General features: G+C 46.2%; 1 protein-coding gene across 5 annotated transcripts in view; it reads right to left on the reverse strand.

The window, feature by feature from the left end:
* Nucleotides 1-20,674, reverse strand: part of TACC1 (transforming acidic coiled-coil containing protein 1) — a 79,031-nt gene that overhangs the window by 42,256 nt on the left and 16,101 nt on the right. For 3 of the 5 annotated variants that reach the window (XM_088152077.1, XM_088152078.1, XM_088152076.1), the window contains one exon: nucleotides 3,933-4,039. Coding sequence is in view for 3 of the 5 variants with exons in the window: in XM_088152076.1 (XP_088008202.1) it covers nucleotides 3,933-4,039 (107 nt within the window). In the remaining 2 variants the exon portion in view is untranslated. Of the gene's footprint in view, nucleotides 1-3,932; nucleotides 4,040-8,072; nucleotides 8,457-20,674 lie in introns of those variants that run through there. The other 2 variants (XM_088152075.1, XM_088152074.1) reach the window with 1 other exon arrangement.

The raw sequence follows: 20,674 nt of genomic DNA on the forward strand, positions 1-20,674 counted from the left end.
TCTCTGCCTAGACCCCACCAATCGAAATTCCTTGACGGAATTCCTTCTGCTGGACCGAGTGGGGCGGGCTGAGATGACCTTTTGGGAAGGTCAGGAGAGTAGGGGCCCACCCCACCTCTGGGGGGAGAATATTTCAATAGCAGAGAAGGCTCTCCTCCTGGGCCCCGCCAGTTGACATTTTTCGTTAATGGGATCCATAACATACCTTCTCTGCCTGACCAGGTGGGATGGGTCAATGTAATGGGGATGAGACGGTCCCTCGGGTAACCTGGTCCCATGCCCTGTAGGGCTTTAAAGGTAAAAGTTCAGATTCATTTGGTAGCTGGACAGTCTCTCTACTTGTTTCATCTCTTAGAAAGAAGACAAAAGCATCAAAATATTCCAAATTTACAAGGAGTGGCAAATTCTAGAATTTAGCCGCATCGGACCCAGGAGAATAGCAAGGGCCATTTCCTCTTCATAATATTCAATTATAAAATGATAACAGTATGATTAGACTTGAAGTTCTGCAACAAGATAACCGCAATAGAAAAAAGCTACTTTATAATCTTCGCTACTTGCATTGCAAACATTTTGTTCAGTCATTTAGGCGATGAGGATTCACGAGGCAGGATCACGCACTCATAGCTTCCTTGGTCTTTTTCAGAAGGCTGTTAAGGGGAATTCCAGGCACACATTCAAAAGGGGAAGCTCCCCTCTTCCTCCTTTACCAGACACAGATGTCTACTACATCTACTAGTGGTAAAAATAGGGAAATGGCTTGCCATTGTATTCTGCCAGAATTTTTTTTTTTTTTTAACTCCCTGGTCTAATTTATTGCCCTGCAAAGCCTCAAATTCAGCAGTGAGATCCCTGCTGTTCCTCCCTTTGTAATACAAATGTCATGCTTCCAAAGGCAAGAGGAGAAAAGACGGATTTAGAGGAGAGAAAGGATAATTCCATGAGATGCAAAATAGCAGGGAAATACTGGAAGCACACAAGAGCCTGAGTACATCTGTTGTAACCCTGCAGCAACTGTGCTAAAGATATCTCCAGAACCGCCTGGTTGTTTTGCTAAGTGCAAAAACCACAAAGATCCGCTTCCTCCACAATGACAAAGAAAGCTGTCATGTTCAAGATATACATCCCTCTTCCCAACACGGCTAGGCTATTTGAGGTGTGTTTATCCTGTTGAGAAGCATTCTGCGGCACGTGTAGTACATCAAAGCTAAGTGCTACCTCGTGGGCCAACTGCAAAGGAATGTCAGTCTTTCACAGGTCTGTCTTTCTGATCTTCACACATACACACCCCGAGAAATGCCATCTGTGTTCCCCAAGTTCTCCAGAAGACTCTGCAGGGACAAGGCTGGGTGGAAATCCCTATGGATCAACCATTACAAATTCCATCTTCCAACAACAAAGGACGGTTGTTCCGTTTTACTCGATGGGCTCACACAAAGCACATGGTTTTGCTTTCTATAGCTCAATGCACGGGCTTTCCTCCTCCTTGCTCTAAGGCCCACCCCACCCAATTGCTGCTGTTTCAGACATGCCCAGAGGCCTTGGGAGAGTTCAACAGGCCTGCTTTAATTCCACATCTAAGTTCTGGAAATGCAACCTACAAAGGGTATGTTAATGTTGGGTTACCGTTCTTCAGGTGGTGCTTCCTTATCAAAAGACAGAAGAAGGCAGATCTACCTTTCCCAAGCAGAGAAGCAGAAGAAGAGACATAAGCCATCAGAAAGAAGTCCCACCTAAGGCTCTGCAACAGGCTGTTAGTAGTAAGTCCTGTGTGGCTCAGGACCTAATGGGGAGACAGCTGCCTGCTGCTCCTAAAGGGTGTTGATAGAGTTTTCACGCTAAGGGTACCCACTTTCCACAAGACACAGCTAGAGCAGGCTCGGAAGGTGCTGGAGCTTTCCCCCATGAAACCCCCTCGCCCCCCAAAAGATCAGCATCCTTGTTATCAATATTCAGAAATTGGTGAATGCCTGGTTATTTAAGCAGAAATTTGGGGGTGGAGGGTTTCGTGAGCATCTGACGGGTATCCACAGGGTGTGCATGTGTCATCAAAAAGGGCAGGATGTGCAATGGTCTGGGAGAATGTCTTTGAGAGACTGGAGGAGGAGGAGGAGGAGGAGCAACAGACTAGGCAACGGTCAGATAAGAGGCAGCTGAGCCCGTAGAAGGAATGGGGATGTGGCAAATGTCTCAGAAGGGACCCTCCCCAGCTTCTTGAACTGTAAAGGCGAGGGGGGAGAGATGTACTTTCAGACTTGCAAGATTCTGTTACTGTAATCTCACAATACAGGTAGTGTTAGTACTCACGGCTGGAGCTTCCTGTCTGGACTACCTCTCAGGGCTGTCAAGATGGCAGCTGTGATCATGCAAGCAGAGCCTCACCCGTTTCTCATGAGTCCGTGGCTGCCCTCTTGACTTTCTGACCCTCCCCATGGACACCGAGTACCCGCGATGTACGTGGGCACTGTGGGTGATCGCTTGTTATTATCACTATTACAAAACTGAATTGTTTTGATATACATCTGTGTGAGTGCATACTTTTGCTACAACTGTTTATGGTTTATAGCTTTTGAAAGCCAGCTATGTTTGTTTGATTGAACCTGCGTAAAAGTCCTGCTCCTAAACAAACAAATGAACGCAATGATACTTTTTGCTTTCTGGCTGACCCTGTTCCAATCAACGAGGTGGGTGCCTAGGGGACTCAGGAATAAGCCTGCAATGGTGCAAAGGACAGAGAGATGAATTTTAAGAAGGGAATGAGAGTAAGCACAGTTAATCTTTGCCCAGCTGCTTGCTCTAAACCACAATGTGGCTTTGCATACACCCTGCCTTATGGTTTTTAAGCCAAGATTTTTGGATTAGCACTGTTTGCAAAGAAGGCTACTAAAGCTTGTTTAACAAATCATAGTTAAAGTAAATTCAGGGGGAAGCTATTCCCCCCTCCCCTTCATTTTCCCTGACTTTAAGGGAAATAGTGATTGCTGTACGCTACATTATCATCTTCAAAAGGATGTTACTACAGTACTGTCAATATTTTACATTCAACTATTAGTAATGATTATCGATGGAGAAGAGTAATGACTTAAGAGAGTGCATCTCCAGATTATGAGAGATGAAGCAGTGACTATACAAAAATAGAGTATTATAAATGGGTGTTTTCTAAATGCCTCTTGCCAATCCTGAGGACTAGAAGGATATTTCTCTCAGAGAAAAGCAGACATTCCCATTATTTTTGTAAGCCAACACATCTAGCAAGAATATAAACTAAGGGCCTACTACTATTGCTCATAGTGATTGTCAACAATTCAAGAAAACAAAAATTTGCCACCCGGAAAAGTTAAATTTGCTATAAAATGTGCAAATGGGGATGTTTCATCCTTTGATTTGACTGCACAAGGAAGAATCAAAGGCCTACATATAAACAGAGTTCAAACTGCCACAAATCTAGGATCTGAAGATCCAACATACCATTATAACATCATAAATCCTCAAGGTTCCAAGCTTAATAAAAAGCTACAGTCTATTCATTAAAGACTTCTAGCCCTTAAGGACTAGCAACTTGCTTTTGACCTTTATTATGATTTTTTGGAATAACAGAAACTGCAATTTTCAGCAAATTGAACCTATTGCATCTCTAATGGCTTTTCACACTTCTGCAAGGGAATCCCTGAAGCTAACCCCATCTGGTTACCTTTCTGCCTTCTCTGATGGAGAGCACGCCCAGCAAAACACCGTAGAAAAATAGATCTATGCTCAGCTTGAATTACCAGAAAGTAGCGCTAAAATTTGATGAACACCCAGCTTCATCCCCATTCAAAACCACGCACAGAGGGTTTAAAAAGAGCCAAGGGTCAAAAAGTACTTGGAAGAGAAACAGGACGCACTGGTTTCTTTAGCAAAGGAGGGGAAAGTAAAACTCAGCCGTTGTTTACCTTGGGATCCGGCCTCCAGTTCCAGATCCAGTTCTTCCAACTCCTTTCCCAGTGAGTGGATTGGGGTCTCGGCCTCAGGAGTCCCAAAATTGCCTTCCGAATCCGAACTGCCAAGGAAGGAGAGAGGGGAGAAAAAAAATACATTACTACTTGCAGACCTACCCTGAGCTCCTTTCCAACCAATCTTTCAAGGCTTCTTATTAAGAACTGTTTTGCAAGATGGGTTCAAAAAAACCAAAAAAATCCACACGCACTTGCCTTGCATATAAAAAAGATGCAGAGTTTGATTGTGGACGCCACGTTATGCCTCCCCCATGCCCCTCCCTTTCACATGCTATCTACCACCTTAGCTTACCTCTCCCCTTTTTTCCCCTAGGCACACTTTCAAACAGAGCACAGAGCCGGAGCAACCCCACTTAAAAATGCCTCTGAGATCAAACGTGGGGTCGCTGGCGCTGTAGGAAATTCAGATAAAACTGAAGGCGGGTGCTTTGCTTCAAAGCACCCGTGCATCTTTCTGTTGTTTTTAATTGTAAAAATTCTAAAAAACAGAACAAAAACAAAAAAACCCAGGGTGGAAACAAGAGAAATATCAGGCTCCTGGGTTCTCACAGGCTCTGTGTTGGAGACCGAGGAACTCAGTCTTCGAAGGGTCTGAGCAGACAGGCGTTTGGTGGCTTTTTGTATGGTGCCTATTTTAACAGCAGAGCGGTAGCGTTCATGTGTGTGCATTTCCTTCCCTGTGGCTGCCCTAAAGAAGCTGGTTTGGCTCTTTCAGAAAGCAAACTTTCTCAGAACCACAGCAGCAAGAAGCGATTAAATTCCCTTCTCCCATGCACGCTTCACACAAGTGTTAACCATCTTCCCTGGGGATGCTCCTTCCAGTCCTGAACTTCATTTAGAACTGGTCACCAGGGGCACATTGCTTCCAATCAATTTCCAGGGGCAATTCAAAAGGCCACAATGAGCCCATGACAGCCCAATCTGGCTTGGCACCGAGCTATCTCCAGCCCCACATTCTCCAACTTGAATGAACGCAACCAACTTAATTGTCCCAGGAGAAACTCTTGGCAGTACCCCACTTCCACGGAGTAGGGAGGCCAAAGCAAGGAGGTGCTTCTTTTCTGTGACCAAATCTGCTCTTTGAAATCACCCCTCAGCTGAGATCAAAACGCCCCCCCTCCCAAGGTACTTATTTGGGAAGATGCTGAAGATGGAGTTCTTCCCCGTAGTGGGGTGAGCGCCTCCCAGCTGGGTTTCCTTTTGGTGCTGGTTTGGGGTTCTGATTTTGGTTTGGGAGACAGCCATTGACCTGTGAGTATTTTACTTATATCCACTGTGGACATTCTGTGTAAATATTTGCTAGCTATCAGGAGTCCTAGAACGTTCCACTGGGTTGCAAGTTAAATAAATACAGAAACCCCACGTCTGATTTGACCTGAATTCAGTTTTCCAGCTCTAACTCTGGATCTCTCAGGAAGTTCGCCAGCAGGGCAGGAACACAGTTGGCCATCCCCGCTTTTCCACACTCCACACCATTCATGAACATGCTCTTCCAATGCACATGGCCTGAGCCACTCCCTTCTTCCTTTCCCACCCGCATCACACTTGGGGCATGCACCATAAGCACCTCCCCTTCTCTTTAGGGTGAATTGATTCCCAGGGTGCTCTTCAGCTGTTGCCAGTGCCAAGGGGCTAGGGAAGAGACTCTGCTAGAAAGCAAAGCAGCCAATTGTCATCACTTGCCCACGAGTGACAGGCCTCTCTTCTTCAGATCACTCTACATGGGTAACGTGTCAAATAAACCATGGATCTTTTAAGGGACAGGCTGGCAACTGTGCTCTGAAAAGTGGACCAAGCCCAGGCAAAACCTCAATGTGACTTCATTTTAACTGCATTCCAGGCAAATCAATTTAGAGTCGTTCAACGAGATGAGTGGTGACAAATTTGATAAATAAATAAAATAAATAATTTAAAACAGATACAGGTAGTCCTCATTTAACAACCACAACAGGGACCAGAAAATTTGTTGTTAAGCAGGGCAGTTGTTAAGCAACTCATGCTCAATTTTACAACCTTTTTTGCAATGGTTATTAAGCGAATCACATGGTTGTTAAGTGAATCACGCAGTTCACCATTAATTTTACTTGCTGGAAGCTGGCAGGGAAGGCTGCAAATGGTGCTCACGTGACCCCAGGACGCTGCAACCATCATAAGTGTGAGCTGGTTGCCAAGCACCTGGATCACAATCACATGACTGCGGAGGTGCTGCGACGGTTGTAAGTGCAAGGACTGGTTATAAGTCCCTTTGTTCAGCACTGTTGTAACTTCAAACATCACTAAACAAATGGTTGTTAAGTGAGGACTACCTGTAATATAGTTTTTAAATGGATGGAAGTAATTGCCCCCTTGCTGTTGCATCCAAAATATATCAGCAACCTTGGAAGATATCCTGGTGGCCATGTATACTAGGTCATTTAAAACTCCGCTGATGCTCGTATGGCCATCAGTGGACAACCCCACCCAAGTAATACTGTGAGGACGATGATTTATCTCCCACCATTCCCTTTATGGACAGACAAGCAAAGAAACAAACTGGAGACCTCTCTTTCTCCTGTGAGCCTACATTTCAAACAGCTCTGGATGGGGCCTCCTCATTTAATGGCAGGGAGCATTTTTGAGCTAAGGGCCAGAGTTGGCTTTGCATGGTCCACGTGGGGAGGGGGACATGCTCCAAAAGTAAAAGAAGGACCCAGGCCAAAAGTTTCCACTTAACTAAAATTAAATACTATCAGTCTGATGACTTTCTAGTCATAGACTTCACCATTTTTTGGAATCACTGTATCTTTGGGCCATCGCGTCTCACCCCCTGCTCCATGCAAGAATCCCAGCGTCCTAAATGAATGGATCCTCCTTTTCTCCCGTTAAACATGGGAACTTGATGGGGAGGGCTTTGAGGACTGCAACCAAAGGCTTCAGACAGCTGCACTCCTCTAAAGACTTTCCCCAAGGCATAACTCTAGATGCTAATTCCATCTTGCTCTAGTAGACAACAATGAATGATCAGGCAATCAACTCTGTGCCAAAAAAATGATGAAATCAAAAAGGCAAAGTTTGGCCCAGAGTTGGCAGATCCAATGAGTAGAGGGCATGGGAGAAAAAAGTCACCTCCCCAGAATTTACTTCTGGACACAATTAAAGCTGTTTCAGAGGTTACGTGGCGGTGTGTGCGTCTGTCCCATCATCTAGATCTGCCAAGGCAGCTGTTCTGAGCAGGGCTGGAAAGGTTGAGAGAAAACACCCACCCTCCGAAGGAGACAAGGAATAAGCCCCACTCCAGCCTCTGGGTCAGCTGCTGACCCCTAAGATAAAGCAGACCAGGAAAATGTCATGGCCGTGGGATACAACTCACAGCATATCTGGGGATGAACAGAACACGTTTTACATTCTGATGGGGTTCAATTGCAGGAGAGTGTTCATAGACACATTCATGGGCCAAAGGACTCACCATGGCTTATCCCCAGATGTGGCAAGAGTAAAGGCAGTCCCTGGGCAAACGGCTAACCCATAAATCATGATTAACGGCGAAACTAAAGCAAATTCTGCTTCAGCATGCTGTGTGGACTAGGCCACCCTGTTATGCCATAACGTGACTCGCTTCTTTGGGCTTAGCCATCGTGATGGCTTTTTAACTATGGCTTACAGCTTAGCCTTTGTGCACAGACCGTTGCTAGGGTAGAAAAAGCCAGGCATAGGCCAGCCAAGGGTCCCCCTCTCTCCCTCTGGAGTGCCCCCACCGAGACAGCGGTGAGACACCCTGGCACGCGTGTCATTTGCCCGCGGAGTCAGTGCCTCGCTCAGCGGCCGATGCCCCGGCTCGGTTCACACGGTTTCTCTTTCGAAAGCCGATCCCACCGAGAACGGCTGTCTGGGACGGAGGCCACCCCAGGCTCCAGGTGCGCCCAGAGGTGCAAACCCGCCTCTGCTCCTGCAGCCCCCGAGCGCCCCCAGCCCCAACGAGCGCCCCCTCCAGGCCGACCCGCGAGCACCTGGGAGGCCAACTCGAGTCCGCCTTGGCGGAACGTGTGAAGAGGCCCCGGGGCACCCCGCGCAGCGCCGCGCCGCGCCGCGCCGACTTGCCTGAGACTCAGCGACTTGGTCTCCGCCTGCGCCTCCGCCGCCGCCTCCTCCTCCTCCGCGTCCTCCGCCGGCCCGCGCGCCGGGCCCCGCTCCCCGGCGGCGGCGGCGAGGTCATCCCGCTCGGCGTCCGGCGGGCCGCCGCCTCGCACCGCCGACCACGTCCACTTGGCCCACTGCACGGGCGAGAGGAGCTGCCAGGAGGCGCTGAACGCCATCGGGGACGCCGGGCGGCTTCAAGATGGAGGGGCCGGGCGGGTGGGCTGGCCGGCGAGGCAGGGCGAGGGGAGCGCCAGGATTGCGGAGCCGAGCCGAGCCGGCGCGGATGCGGTCAGCCGTGAGCCATCGCTGCTCTCCCCGCCTTCCTCCGCCCCGCCTCGCCTCGCCTCGCAGCCGCGGCTTCCTCCCCGGCGCAGCAGCAGCAGCAGCAGCAGCAGGGCCGCCTGCCTTCCGCGGAGGCGCGCCGTGGGTGCTCGCAGCGCGCCCTGCCCCTGGCACGCAAATCGCCCTCCTCGCTTCTTCCCTCCCAGTTGGGACTCCGGCTGCCTTGCCGGGCCGGGGGGGGGGAGGAAGAGGAGGAGGAGGAGGAGGAGGAGGAGGAGGTCGCCGCCGCCGCCCTGTCCCCGCCCGGGCGCTCCGTTCCCACGTTCGCGGCGCCTCCGGGCTGGCTGCGCAAGGCGCGCGCACTGCCGGCAGCGTTTGCCGCCTGCGAGGGAGGGAGGGAGGGAGGGAGGGAGGGGGGCGGCGGCCATCCTGGGTTCCCCCGAAACGCCCCTCCCTTTCGGACTGTACGCTGATTGAGGGCTGGCGCGGGGGGTGGGAGGGCAGGCCGCCGGGGAGGGAGAGCAGGGTGCCCTGCCATTCTGGCGCACGAAGGCCCGCTTCACACGTTACGTTCAGATGCGGGCTGAAAGCGCGTTCAGCCCCGGAGAACCACAGCGCTGCCCCACGCGAACGAAGCGGCGGCGTCTTAGGGATGGGTTGCAAACTGCTGTTCGTGGGAGCCCAAGGTCTGGCTGGAAATCCGCGCGGATTCGGGCAACAGGTCGCAATGCGGGGAAGTAAAAGTATGGGGAGGCAGGGGAGGGGGATCCCCAACAGTTGGAGAATACGAAATGCATTCGGGGGGCGTGCAAACTGCGAAATCTGGCAAGTGCAAACGGCATTTTTAAAACCATTGCTCTTGGCTGGCAGTTGAGGAATGAACTGAAGGGAACTGGGCTTTTGGAACCCACCCCAGCTGCTTTGGGAATGCTTTATTTTAGGGCTATTTAGTTCAGTCGATGCGTCTGGCGTGTCACTTCCTTCTGACCTCACCCGACACTTCAGCCTCCTTGAGTAGAGAAGTGGGTACAAATAAAATCATACCCCTACCCAACCGCTTAAAAACTCCCAAGCTTACTGAACTGAAGTCTAGTTCACAAAAGCTCAGTCTATCTCCACGCTTGCATGACGTGGTTTCCCAACTGTTCAGTTCACACAACGCACAAGTGTAAACTAACCACAGGGGCTCAGTTCACATGATCCATTATAGTGAGAGGCCACTGGACTGTTTGGGGCTCTATGGTTTGGGCAAAACACTGTAAATTATCTCTGGAGCAGTGTTTCTCAACCTTGGCATGTCTGGACTTCAACTCCCAGAATTCCCCAGCCAGCATGGCTGGCTGGGGAATTCTGGGAGTTGAAGTCCAGACATCTTAAAGTTGCCAAGGTTGAGAAACCCTGCTCTGGAGCATTGTGGGTTTTTTTGTTTCCCTTGAAGGCTACTTTTCCAAGTCCATGTTGAGCTTGAGGGACCTCTGAACTTCATTGCATTCCAATTTCCAGAGCCTTGCTAGCAAGACCAGCTGGTGGGAAGTGACAGAGGGCTGTAAAGCAAGCGATACTTGAAAACTCCAATATCTCCCCCCTATGAATAGGATGCCCATTTCATGCTGACAGCTCTCCCCTGAACAGAACAAACACTTTCTGGAAAGAACTGTGCTTGGCTGGAAGATGAGGTGCAAACTCTCTCTTGTCTTTCAGCAAAGGTTCTCCTGGTCTTTACAAATCACCCTGGGGACCCCCCCAAGCAGGTCCAGCATCCTCTGCCAAGAAAAAAGCGTTGCATAATATAAATGATTCGAACAAGTCATTCAAGCAAATGCTGACAGCTCTGGCCTAAAGCTTGATTTGGGGGCAGGAGCGGGACCCCAAATCCACAAAGGGAAGCCCCAAAGAAAGGAATTGAATTAAAACAGACTTTCTGGAGAGTCATTACCATCGGGAAAAGTTTTCAGGCCGTTTGCAAAATGTCCTGCCGAATGAAAGATCTGTCTCTCTCGGACTATGACGCACGAATACAATCAGGCCAAAATAGTGTATTTACCAAATGGAGGAATTATTTTCTTAAATAATTTGCCATTAAAACAGGAGGTCCATCTTAGATGGACTCTGAATATGGTAATGAGGCAGGCAAAGTTTTTTTTCCCCCCCTGGATTCTTTCTTTTGGGGGAGAGGGGATCCTCTTAAATTCAGAATCATCTTCCCTTTGGATAAATCTGCAAGAAAGAACAACCTATATTGAAAGCATAAAGTTTTTCTCTTTGGCACCACTATATCTGACTGCTGAAGTTTTAGGGGAATCCTACAGGAAATACAGAGCAAAACATCTGACTTTACTGGGCTCAGAGGCTAATCAGGTTCAGGACAGGTTAATATTTAGATGGGAGACCATGTGGACATCCCAGGACTGGAGGCTGGCTAGAGAATTCTGGGAGTTGAAGTCCATCCATCTTACAGCTGCCAAGTTTGAAAAACACCAGGCCAGACCGAACCGAAGACACATCTGGAAGAAGGCAGTGGCAAATCTTTTCCATCTTAGAAAAGTGCATGGATGTGTCTGCCAAGTCCCCCAGGAGTCAAACTTGATTTGAGGGAATCTTTCTCTTTACAACTAGCTGAGTCTGTTGTCTTGGCTAGATTCTCTGCCGTTGCATCCTTGAGAAAGTTACCTTCCTGAGGGATCTCCTTTCCTATATGCTGACACAAGCCACTCTGTGAATCCCCTTGGTCTGCATTTTTTGCTCCCCCCCCCCGACTCTTTTGACCTTGGGTGGAAGTTGCAAGGCAAGGAGGCGTATCAGTAGCAGAACATCAAGGAGCAGGAAAAAAACAGTTCTAATTATTACCCTGCGTTCCTAACACAGGCGTCTTTGAAGGGGACAGATGAAAGCACAGATACAAACGAAGAAGTTTGCTGAAATATTCTGGTTATTGCTGGGACGCAAACTATGTTTCAGTTTGGAAAATGCAATGAGAAACCCAGAAGTGATGCAAACCTAATTTTGAATACAACTATCAAAACCACATCAAAACTGCGTAGTGTTTTAAGTAGGTTCATTCAGGGATCAGCTCTTGATCAGAGTGAACAGTTTATGCTTCTTAAAACAGGTTGGTGCAGCCCCATCTTCTTCCCGGGAAAAAGAAACCCTTGTACTTTTATTCTCGTGAAGAGGTGAACTCAACATGAATAAATCTTTTCTTTTACAGGGGCGGATCCCCACAGAATAAAGAGTGCCCGTTCAAAACTAAGTGCTGACAAGAACACAATTTGCGATTTTAGAAACAGCATTTGCTCAACCCATTTGCTCCTGGGATGATGATCTGAACTGACCTATCTCACAGGGCTATTTTGGGAATGACTTAAACTATGAGAAGCCACTTAAATATTTCAGCCACACAAAGGTCATTATCTAAGAAGGCAAATGAAAGCCACATGCACATTTTGGTCATGGTTCACAGGCGACCCTGCTGGGTGTTTGTTCCCCCCCCCCACCTGCCAGCTGGTTAGCTGCGCAGCAGAAAACAGGACGTGAGTTTCCTGCTGCTATGGGAAGTGAGAATCTAGCCGTCCTGGAGAATTTCAGGAAGCAAAGACTTTCAGCCCCTCCCAGCAACTCTGCGCAAAATCTCTGGCTTCCTGCAGCTCTGGTTTCCTGCAATCCAAGTTACTGGGAAAGGGGAGAACCAGATTCTTATTCCCTCCATGCAGGAAGGTGTCTGAACATCTATATGCCTTCATCTGCTAACAAGGTGTTAGTCAAAGTATCTATGACTATACATGGACTGAAGCTTGAAAGAGCCCACAGAAGCAGCTGAGAATGGGTTCATCCACTGCGCTAAGCCAGAATGTGACTTGTTCGGTTTCCCATGTTGTGTGAACCTAGCCAAGGGCAATTTATTCAAGCAAACATGTTTAAACCAGTCCTGTCTTAATGGGATACGTGAACCCAGTCTAAAACTTGCCTATTTGGTTAGGATGCATAGAAAGATAGGAAATGTGTGCAAATTTTAGTAATATGTACATTTCAAAGTGACATGGAAATTTTAAAATAGATTAGGTAAAACAGGGTCTTGTCACCACTGTCATTTGTAGAACTAGGTAGAGCAGTGTTTCTCAACCTTGGCAACTTTAAGATGTGTGGACTTCAAGTCCCAGAATTCCCCAGCCAGCTATGCTGGCTGGGGAATTCTGGGAGCTGAAGTCCACATATCTTAAAGTTGCCAAGGTTGAGAAACATTGATGTAGAGTCTTCATAGAATATCAAAACTTACAAATAAGGCCATCTTGATAAATAAAAGAGAGAGAAAGGGAAGGAGGGTGTTTTTCACTTTCAGGAGCAAATCTCTCATTGGATGCAACCAAATTAAGGGTTTTTTGTCCATATCCAAGCGAAAATTCCTTTTGTATATCCTGTCTCCATACTTGGAATAAATTCTACCCCTACTCCCACTGCGAGACTGATTTTTTTACTAGATAATTCACTTTACTACACTCTTCTCCCGTTGACCACTATGGCTTTGAAAATTCATTTGCATTTTTAAAAAATGAATTCTGTAATAGTATCATCAGGACTGATTAGCATCAACATGCATAGCAATTACTGAGATTTTTAGAGTAGAACTTGATTTTAATCAAGTTTTGAATATTATTACTGCATGCTATTCTACTGAATAGCTTGGAGCGTGATGATTAAGGGGTTCCAGAGGCCTTTGTTCATATTATATCAGAACATATTAGTATTGTGACAAGCCTTTCCCAAGAGCAATACAAAGGAGGAAGAAGAAGAAAAAAAATATTTACCAAGGACAAAGAATAAAACACCGGGAGGGTCTCTGAACAATGGGAATTGTTAGATCAGATGTTGCAAGTGTTCTGGGAAGTGAGGTGATGAATCTCTAATACTTAGGGAAATGCTGAAAAATTCTCCTGTGTTTTTTCTCTCTTTCTCCCTCCGCTTGGGAAAAGAAAATCTGCTTTCAAAGGAGAAGGGCACTCGGGAGCTGCTCTTATGGGTGAAGGGTGGCATTCTGGCATTTATTTAGTGATGAAGTAGCCAAGGGTCATATGTTACTGACTAGTTTCTTTACCACACAATCCACTCTGTTGCTTCCCACGCATGACACGGAAAGGCCTCCATGGGGCTTTTCAGCATTGGCAGCGCAGACCCCAGGGAGGCTTCAGAAACATCTATGAGAAGATACCCTGCACCACCTTTAATAACTAAGTAAGCTCAAAAACACTACGGAGAATTCTTTTTTAAAAAAGTATTCTAAGAATAAGGCAGAGAAACAGAAGCCTCTTTGGTAGGGGAAGGAAACGTCTAAGATTTCAGCACCTTTGGATTACTAATCATAACAAACATACATTTATGAATATACAGAGATGCTATTCTCTTGCTTTCTTTTCTCCGTGTGGAAATTGTTGGATTGTATCTGTGCTATTGAATCTCATTCTTTGGACTTTGCTCACCAAAAAGATTGGTTTTCTCAGCTCTACCACCACTAAGGGGGTTGTCTGTATCCAAAGTTTTAAGAAAGCCTTTCCTTTAAATAGTTGAAAGCACAATTGATGTGGATGCTTGACATTTTGGTTTATTTGGGCACTATCAGGGTACATTTGACACCTGGTGACTTACAGGGGCAAATGCTTTGAGATGTTTCCAACAACCACTCACAGCTCTTCAAAGGTCAATCCTGTAACATCTTTGATCCTGTCTATACATCTTGTGTATGACCTTTCCCTTCCACTTCCTTCAATCTCACCAAGCATATTTTTTTCTAGGCTATTTTTTATATTTTCCTTCACTTGCAAGACATACCCAAAGCAATGTGAATTTCTGCTTGTGGATCCTCAGGAGAACAGCCACCCTGTATTTGGTTCAGGACAGGTCAGTTCATTCTTCTTGCTGTGTATGATACCATCTCCAAATCCATTTTTCAGATGAATATTGCAAACATAAGAAAATTATCAGAGCCAAGGCATTTCCAGCTGCCAACAAGAGGGCCACAGATCACTCAGTTTCTTCACCCACTTGCTACTGCAGGGACATCTGGTGAAGCTGAAGCCAATTGGGCAGGTCAGTAGCAAAGTCCTTCCATTGTCAAAGGAGAACATGATGTGCTGCCAAGAAGAGGTGCTCTTGCCAGCAAACCTAAGGACTGGGCATGCAAGGATGGCAATCACAAAAGCCTCCCAGGAAGTTCTTCCTCCTAATTCTAGATAAGCCTTGGCTTTCTCACCAGTTACTGCAATACACAGACATTTGATTGGAACTGATTCATGACATTATATCCCAAGTTCAGAATTTAATTCCAGCCCTAGAGAAAAATTCTCATGGCAAACTGACACAAACTCAAATCCTCATCTTGGATTTCTTTGGGACATGGACATCCCAGATGTCCTCCAAAAAGCTCAAGTCAGCTAAGAAGGCTATACAGGAGTGTAGGAAGATGTCCTGAAGCTGTCTAGACCAATGTTTCTCAACCTTGTCAACTTTAAGATGTGTGGACTTCAACTCCCAGAATTCCCCAGCCAGCCATGCTGACAGGGGAATTCTGGGAGTCGAAATCCACACATCTTAAAGTTGACAAGGTTAGAAACACTGGTGTAGACTATTAGCACATCTGGCTAGCTCAGTGTAAGATACTTAGCCTGGGAGCAATTATCATAACTAAAGTCTTTCATAACATCTGCTAAATGAATCCTTTGGCAGGAAAGGACATGGATTCATGGATACATGATTGTGTTTGTAGCCACCACGGGGGGGGGGGGGGGTTGATGGGCTTTTTGTATTGAGGATTTTAATTCTGTAAGTCACCCGGAGTCGCTGTGAGTTGGGCGGCTATATAAATGTGTTTAATAAATAAATAAAAATAAATAATAACCAGCGGTTAAGGTGGTGGATCAGAACTAGAGAGACCCAAGTTTATCTCCACCCTCAGCTACAGAAGCACCCTTCAGACTCTTTCAACCCAGCCTACTCCATAGGGTCACTTGTTGTGGAGTCAAAATGGGAGGTGTACTCTAGGAACAAAATGCTGGGATATCAAATCTAACAAATTAAGTAAAATAAGCCTGTGCTGTGCCTGTGACACCCCCATCCAAATATCTTACTTGAAAAACAAAGTGAAGCTACAAGTGTGTATTCCAAGATTACCCAGAATTTCATGGTCAAGTAAGTTTTGAATTTGGCTGTCCGTCAAGTTTTTAATTGTTTTAAATATTTTTAAAATTAATGTTAGAATTAGATCTATAAGCTACCTGACCCAATGTGAGACTGCCTCAACTTACAGGACACACCTCACCATCTCTAAGTTGTGTTCCTGATGCTGCTTTCTCCCCCAAATCTGTTTTTACCCAGACGGTTTTTACGATGCTATATTATTTTATGGCCTATTATTATAGTTTATGTTCAGTCAACCCACAGCTTCTCTATGCTGACAAATATAATGGGGTTCAAAGCTGAGATACTGCCATACCTATTTGGGTACCTTTACCTATGTAAAAGCTGCAAGAGGATGCAGCTTTTACATAGGAGAGGAAAAATACTGAGGAATTTTCCATCATGCTGTGAAAGTGATTAGAAAGGACTGTGACATTGACCAGATTAGTTTCTCTGTTAGGATCAGATTGGGAAATTGACTAGAGGCAAAACCCCAAAATGAAGAGGCTGAAGAAAGACGGCGTCTCTATCTCCACTTTCTGGGAGATATCCATGGGCAGGAAAAGGTTTGTTTGTTTTTTCAATGGCATCAAATTTTGCAGGAATGAAATAATAATTAGAATCTAAGCCTCAGAGGCTTGAGCAAGGGCAGTCTTACAGGCAAAGGACAAGATTGCAACTTCCTGTTGACGCTGAGCCTCCAGCCTAACGCGGCAAACCATATTCAGTTATGAAAACACGTTGGTGAAAAATATGGGAAATGTGTAATAGTCAACTGTAATGAGGGTGATTTATCTGGATAGGGCACCTGAGCTGAAATCGCTCTCAAAATAATCCTACTGTTCATACTTCTAAATGAATACCATTTGTATGGAAGAAAGAAGAAGCAAAATACAAATTTAGATGCCACCCACTCCCCCTTTAGGAGGTTTGAGTGACTAAGATTTGAACGTTTAAAAGTGTAGGTGTGAGCATTTACGATGCCCCCTGAAAATTCTAAAAGCCTAGGAAAGAAGCATTTAAACTACAGCATATGCTGGCTGGGGAATTCTGGGAGTTGAAGTCCACACGTCTTAAAGCTGCCAAGGTTGAGAAACCCTGCTATATGCATTGTTATGAAAATAGAAATGCATTCAATTAATCAGGAGAAAGCACATCTTTTCTCTTAAAGTAGGTATTCACACATAAGACCTCCAGACCACCTCTCTTCATCATCTTCCCTTTGGGCAGCCAGCATATTACAGGGTGAAACTGTTCTTAAAATGTAAGGAGTCACTTTTTCAGCTGGGCAGCCCCGTGACTTGAACAAACCATGCAGAAGGTTTGGGTTGCCCAATGGCATTTCTCCAGGGTGGGATGAGGAACTCCCTCAACAATGAATACTACCCCAAACTGTCTTCAGTGGAGAATGATGGTGCAGTCGGTCTCCTTCTGACTTAAATGGAACTGTTCAAAGTGCAGTTTTGAAGTAGTGAGCTAATCAGGAGACCCAGGAGGTTTTTATCAAGTCATCACAGTGCCTCACTTATGGAATTTTACGGTGATTGCAGACAAGTTTGATTCCCACTTGTAAGTCCAGAATTTTCTTCCACTTTTTTGGAAGGAAGGGAGGGAGGGAGGGATCTGCACTGCCTCTTGTTCGGAGGGCTGAGAGCAGTCTTTCTGGAGGCACCCTCAGCCTTTGTGTAGGTGGCTCAAATCTCCATGGATGAATACGGAGAAGTGCCACTGAGTTTTCAAGCCTTCCTTTCTTCCCCTCATTGACCCAGTTCATGCCTCCTGCTAAGATACAATGTGGTTTGGTTTTGGCTTAGCATATTCTGCAAACCTAGTTACTGTGGTTTACCATTTAGTGTGATGGATGATTCCAGGAATCATGGTTTATTCACCAGATGGGGTTCAATGGATCATGGTTTAGTGTGATGTATGCATCCGGCCTCATTGTCACACGAGCTGCTGAAATGGCCTGCCTTCGCTTCTTCCCTTTGCTGCAGCCTGAGCTGAGGGTTAGTTGATGGAGCCCAAAGGTAACAACCTCTGAGATCCTTCTCTTCTTGTCTCAATGTGATAAAATTACTTCCTCTTCTTTGGATTTTTGCTTTCAGTCCTCTGGCCACACACCTCATCACTGAACAAACCTGTAGCAGTCCCCCATCCATATCTTGCAGGCCAACCCTAAATAGACCACGTTCTTGGTAACAACATACCCAAAATTTGGCCTAATCATCACCTCTGTTAAAAGTTCTTCCCTCTTTTCCCCCAAGTGCTGCTGAAATCTTTCTTATCTATCTATCTATCTATCTATCTATCTATCTATCTATCTATCTATCTATCTATCTATCTATCTATCTATGTATCCATCCATCCATCCATCCATCCATCCATCCATCCATCCATCCATCCATCCATCTATCTATCTATCTATCTATTGGATTTCTCTCCCACCCATCTCCCCTACAATAGTCATCCCTGAAGTCACCCCTGTAAACAGAGCCTCTCCTTTGCAGCATACAAATTTCCCATTCTGAGAGCAAACGTCAGAGTTATAGATCGTTCTATTTTAATCTCTTACTGTATTTGCCCAAACTGATGCCAGATGGAGATTGTATTCCTTTTGCCACTCTATGGGAAGGAAGAGCAGATACTGAAGCAGAGAACCCAGGAAAGCTATCCCTAGTAGAGAACCTCCACTCCCAGAATTCCCTAGCCAGAACTAAGGATGCTGGGAGTTGAAGTCCACATCTCTGGTGGGGGTCCAGGTTGGGGAAGAAGCGTCTGCTGAGTGTGCCCGTTAGACAAGACACAAATCAGAAACACCCCTTTTGCTTTTCATCTTCTAAATATATACCGCCCTTTGCAAGGAGAAACAGCAGATCCAGAACCAATGGCAGTTTCTAAATTATGGCAATCTGGTTCAGATTCCAGCAACAACACAAACTCCTCATCTGCACCTGATTCTGCGCTTTTGGATTAATTTAGGGCACTGTTTTTCCAATTTGGCAACTTTAAGATGGGTGGACTTCAACTCCCAGAATTCCACACCTGGGGAATTCTGGGAGTTGAAGTCCACCCATTTTAAAGTTGCCAAGTTGGAAAAACATTGATTTAGGGGTTGTGTTTAGATGTGTTTATCATGGTGAACTGCACCATCATTTACTCACTGTTCTGGGTTTGCATGCACACTGAACCATCAATTAACCATGTGAGTTGGGTTTGCATAACATGGCTAGTTTGTGGCTCAGTGAGGCATGCCAACCCAGCTCCAGACGGTCAACAGAGTTCTTCCCCTGTACTTTGGTACTTGATTAAACTAATCCTACATGTCATAACAAATCCCAGATGGGATGGAAAACATTCCATAGCTAAGCAGGTCTTTCAGCAGAGGGAGTTTTGAGACAGTTTTTCCAAAGGAAAGGATGCCAGAGAAGGAAACCGTCTCGGTGCCAAAGAGGAGAGCAACACTGCAAAGCCTTGAGCCACAAAGCGCCAGACTTTTAGCATCTGCAGCCCTGACGTACCTCCGCTGGCAGGAATATCGCACATGCAGATCCTCCTGCAAGATGGTTTGCTGTAACCTTGGTTACATAACATTTTTGGCCGTTGCTAAGAAACCTGGAGTGGGAAGAGGCCCTGATGTGGTGGCAAGGAACCCAACGATACAGCACTCTCAGTTACCATCAAAGATTTTAGAAGATGGTCCTGTGGTCATAATCCAGGAACCGCTTAATTTAATTGAGATTTCACCAAACTCAGCAGTCCTGATTTTGGATTCAGCAGGGAGAGGTTTGCCCTGTGCATCTCCGTAGGCTGATATTCCCCCCCTTAGGCAGGCCAGATTTTCTGCTCCTGGAACACAGCGCCTGCCAGCTTGAGGTATTGCCTGTGTCCTCCCTGCCAAGCCTTTTGGAGAGAGCTGAAGAAATACGACCAAATGCAGATATCTAACTGCCTCGTGATTTTAATCCAGAATTGGCAAAGAGGTCAGCAGCTATGTGAGGAAGACACAGTTTAGTCCAGAGGATACCTGGTCCTCAATGGACACAGTGCTAAACAAACAAGGGCTTCCTTACGGAATTTGGCCTTTCAATCTAAGCTATATAATCTCTGAATGGACTACTGTAACATGCGCTACATGAGGCTGCCCTTGAAGAGGATCCAGAAGCTTCAGTTGGTGCAAAATGCAGTGGCATGGGCAGTTATGTGTGCCCCTAGGACAGTGTTGTCCAAACTTGGCCACTTTAAGATGAGTGGACTTCAACTCCCAGAATTCCCCAGCCAGCATGGGGCCTTAAAAAGGCCAAGTTTGGACAACACTGCCCTAGGAGGACACACATCGCTCCTCTGCTCTGTGAGCTGCATTGGTTGCCAGTTTGCTTCCGGGTGCAATTCAAGGTGCTGTTTTTGACCTTTAAACCCTACATGGCATGAGGCCAGGTTATTTGAGGGGCCGCCTCTTCCAGACTACATTACCCATCTTGCCAGGTCCAGCAAGAGAGGCATACTGTGGGTCCTGTCTGCTAAGGAATTCCATCTGGCAGGACCCAAGAGACGAGCCTTTTCTGCAGTGGCACCCGCCCTTTGGAACATCATCCCCCCTGAGGATGTGAGAGCCCCCAGAAAGCTCTCAAAATGTTTATTTTTTATTTTTTATTCAGGCCTGGGGATCCCCTGGCAACAGGGAGCCCACACGTTGGCTGCCCCAGTTATAACATTCTGATTTTAACCCTCTTGTGATCTTGTTCCATTTCATTACTTATGTGTTTTGAGTGGTTTTATAATATGTTTTAATTGTTGGCTTTATTGTATGCTGCCCAGAGTCACGTTGTGTGAGATGGGTGGCCATATAAATTTGACAGATAAATAAATACATATTCAGTAGAAGAGAATCAGCCACCAATAGACACATAGAGATGAACCACATTTACACACCATTCAAAAAAGACAATAAAAAAAGACTTGCCAGCAGCCAACACACAGATAAGCAGGGATTAACACCAGACAAACAATCAAGTAGAAAACAATACCCCCAGTCAAGGTACTATCAAGGAGAAAACCACAGCCCCACCAACACTGGCAGGGCAAGCTACTGTATATAAACAGGGAGCAAACCCCACATT

Source organism: Python bivittatus, unplaced genomic scaffold (genome assembly GCF_059951505.1).
Source record: "Python bivittatus isolate LINGU-HERP-01145 unplaced genomic scaffold, Pbiv_v1 ctg000680_np1212, whole genome shotgun sequence".
Lineage (NCBI taxonomy): Eukaryota > Metazoa > Chordata > Lepidosauria > Squamata > Pythonidae > Python > Python bivittatus.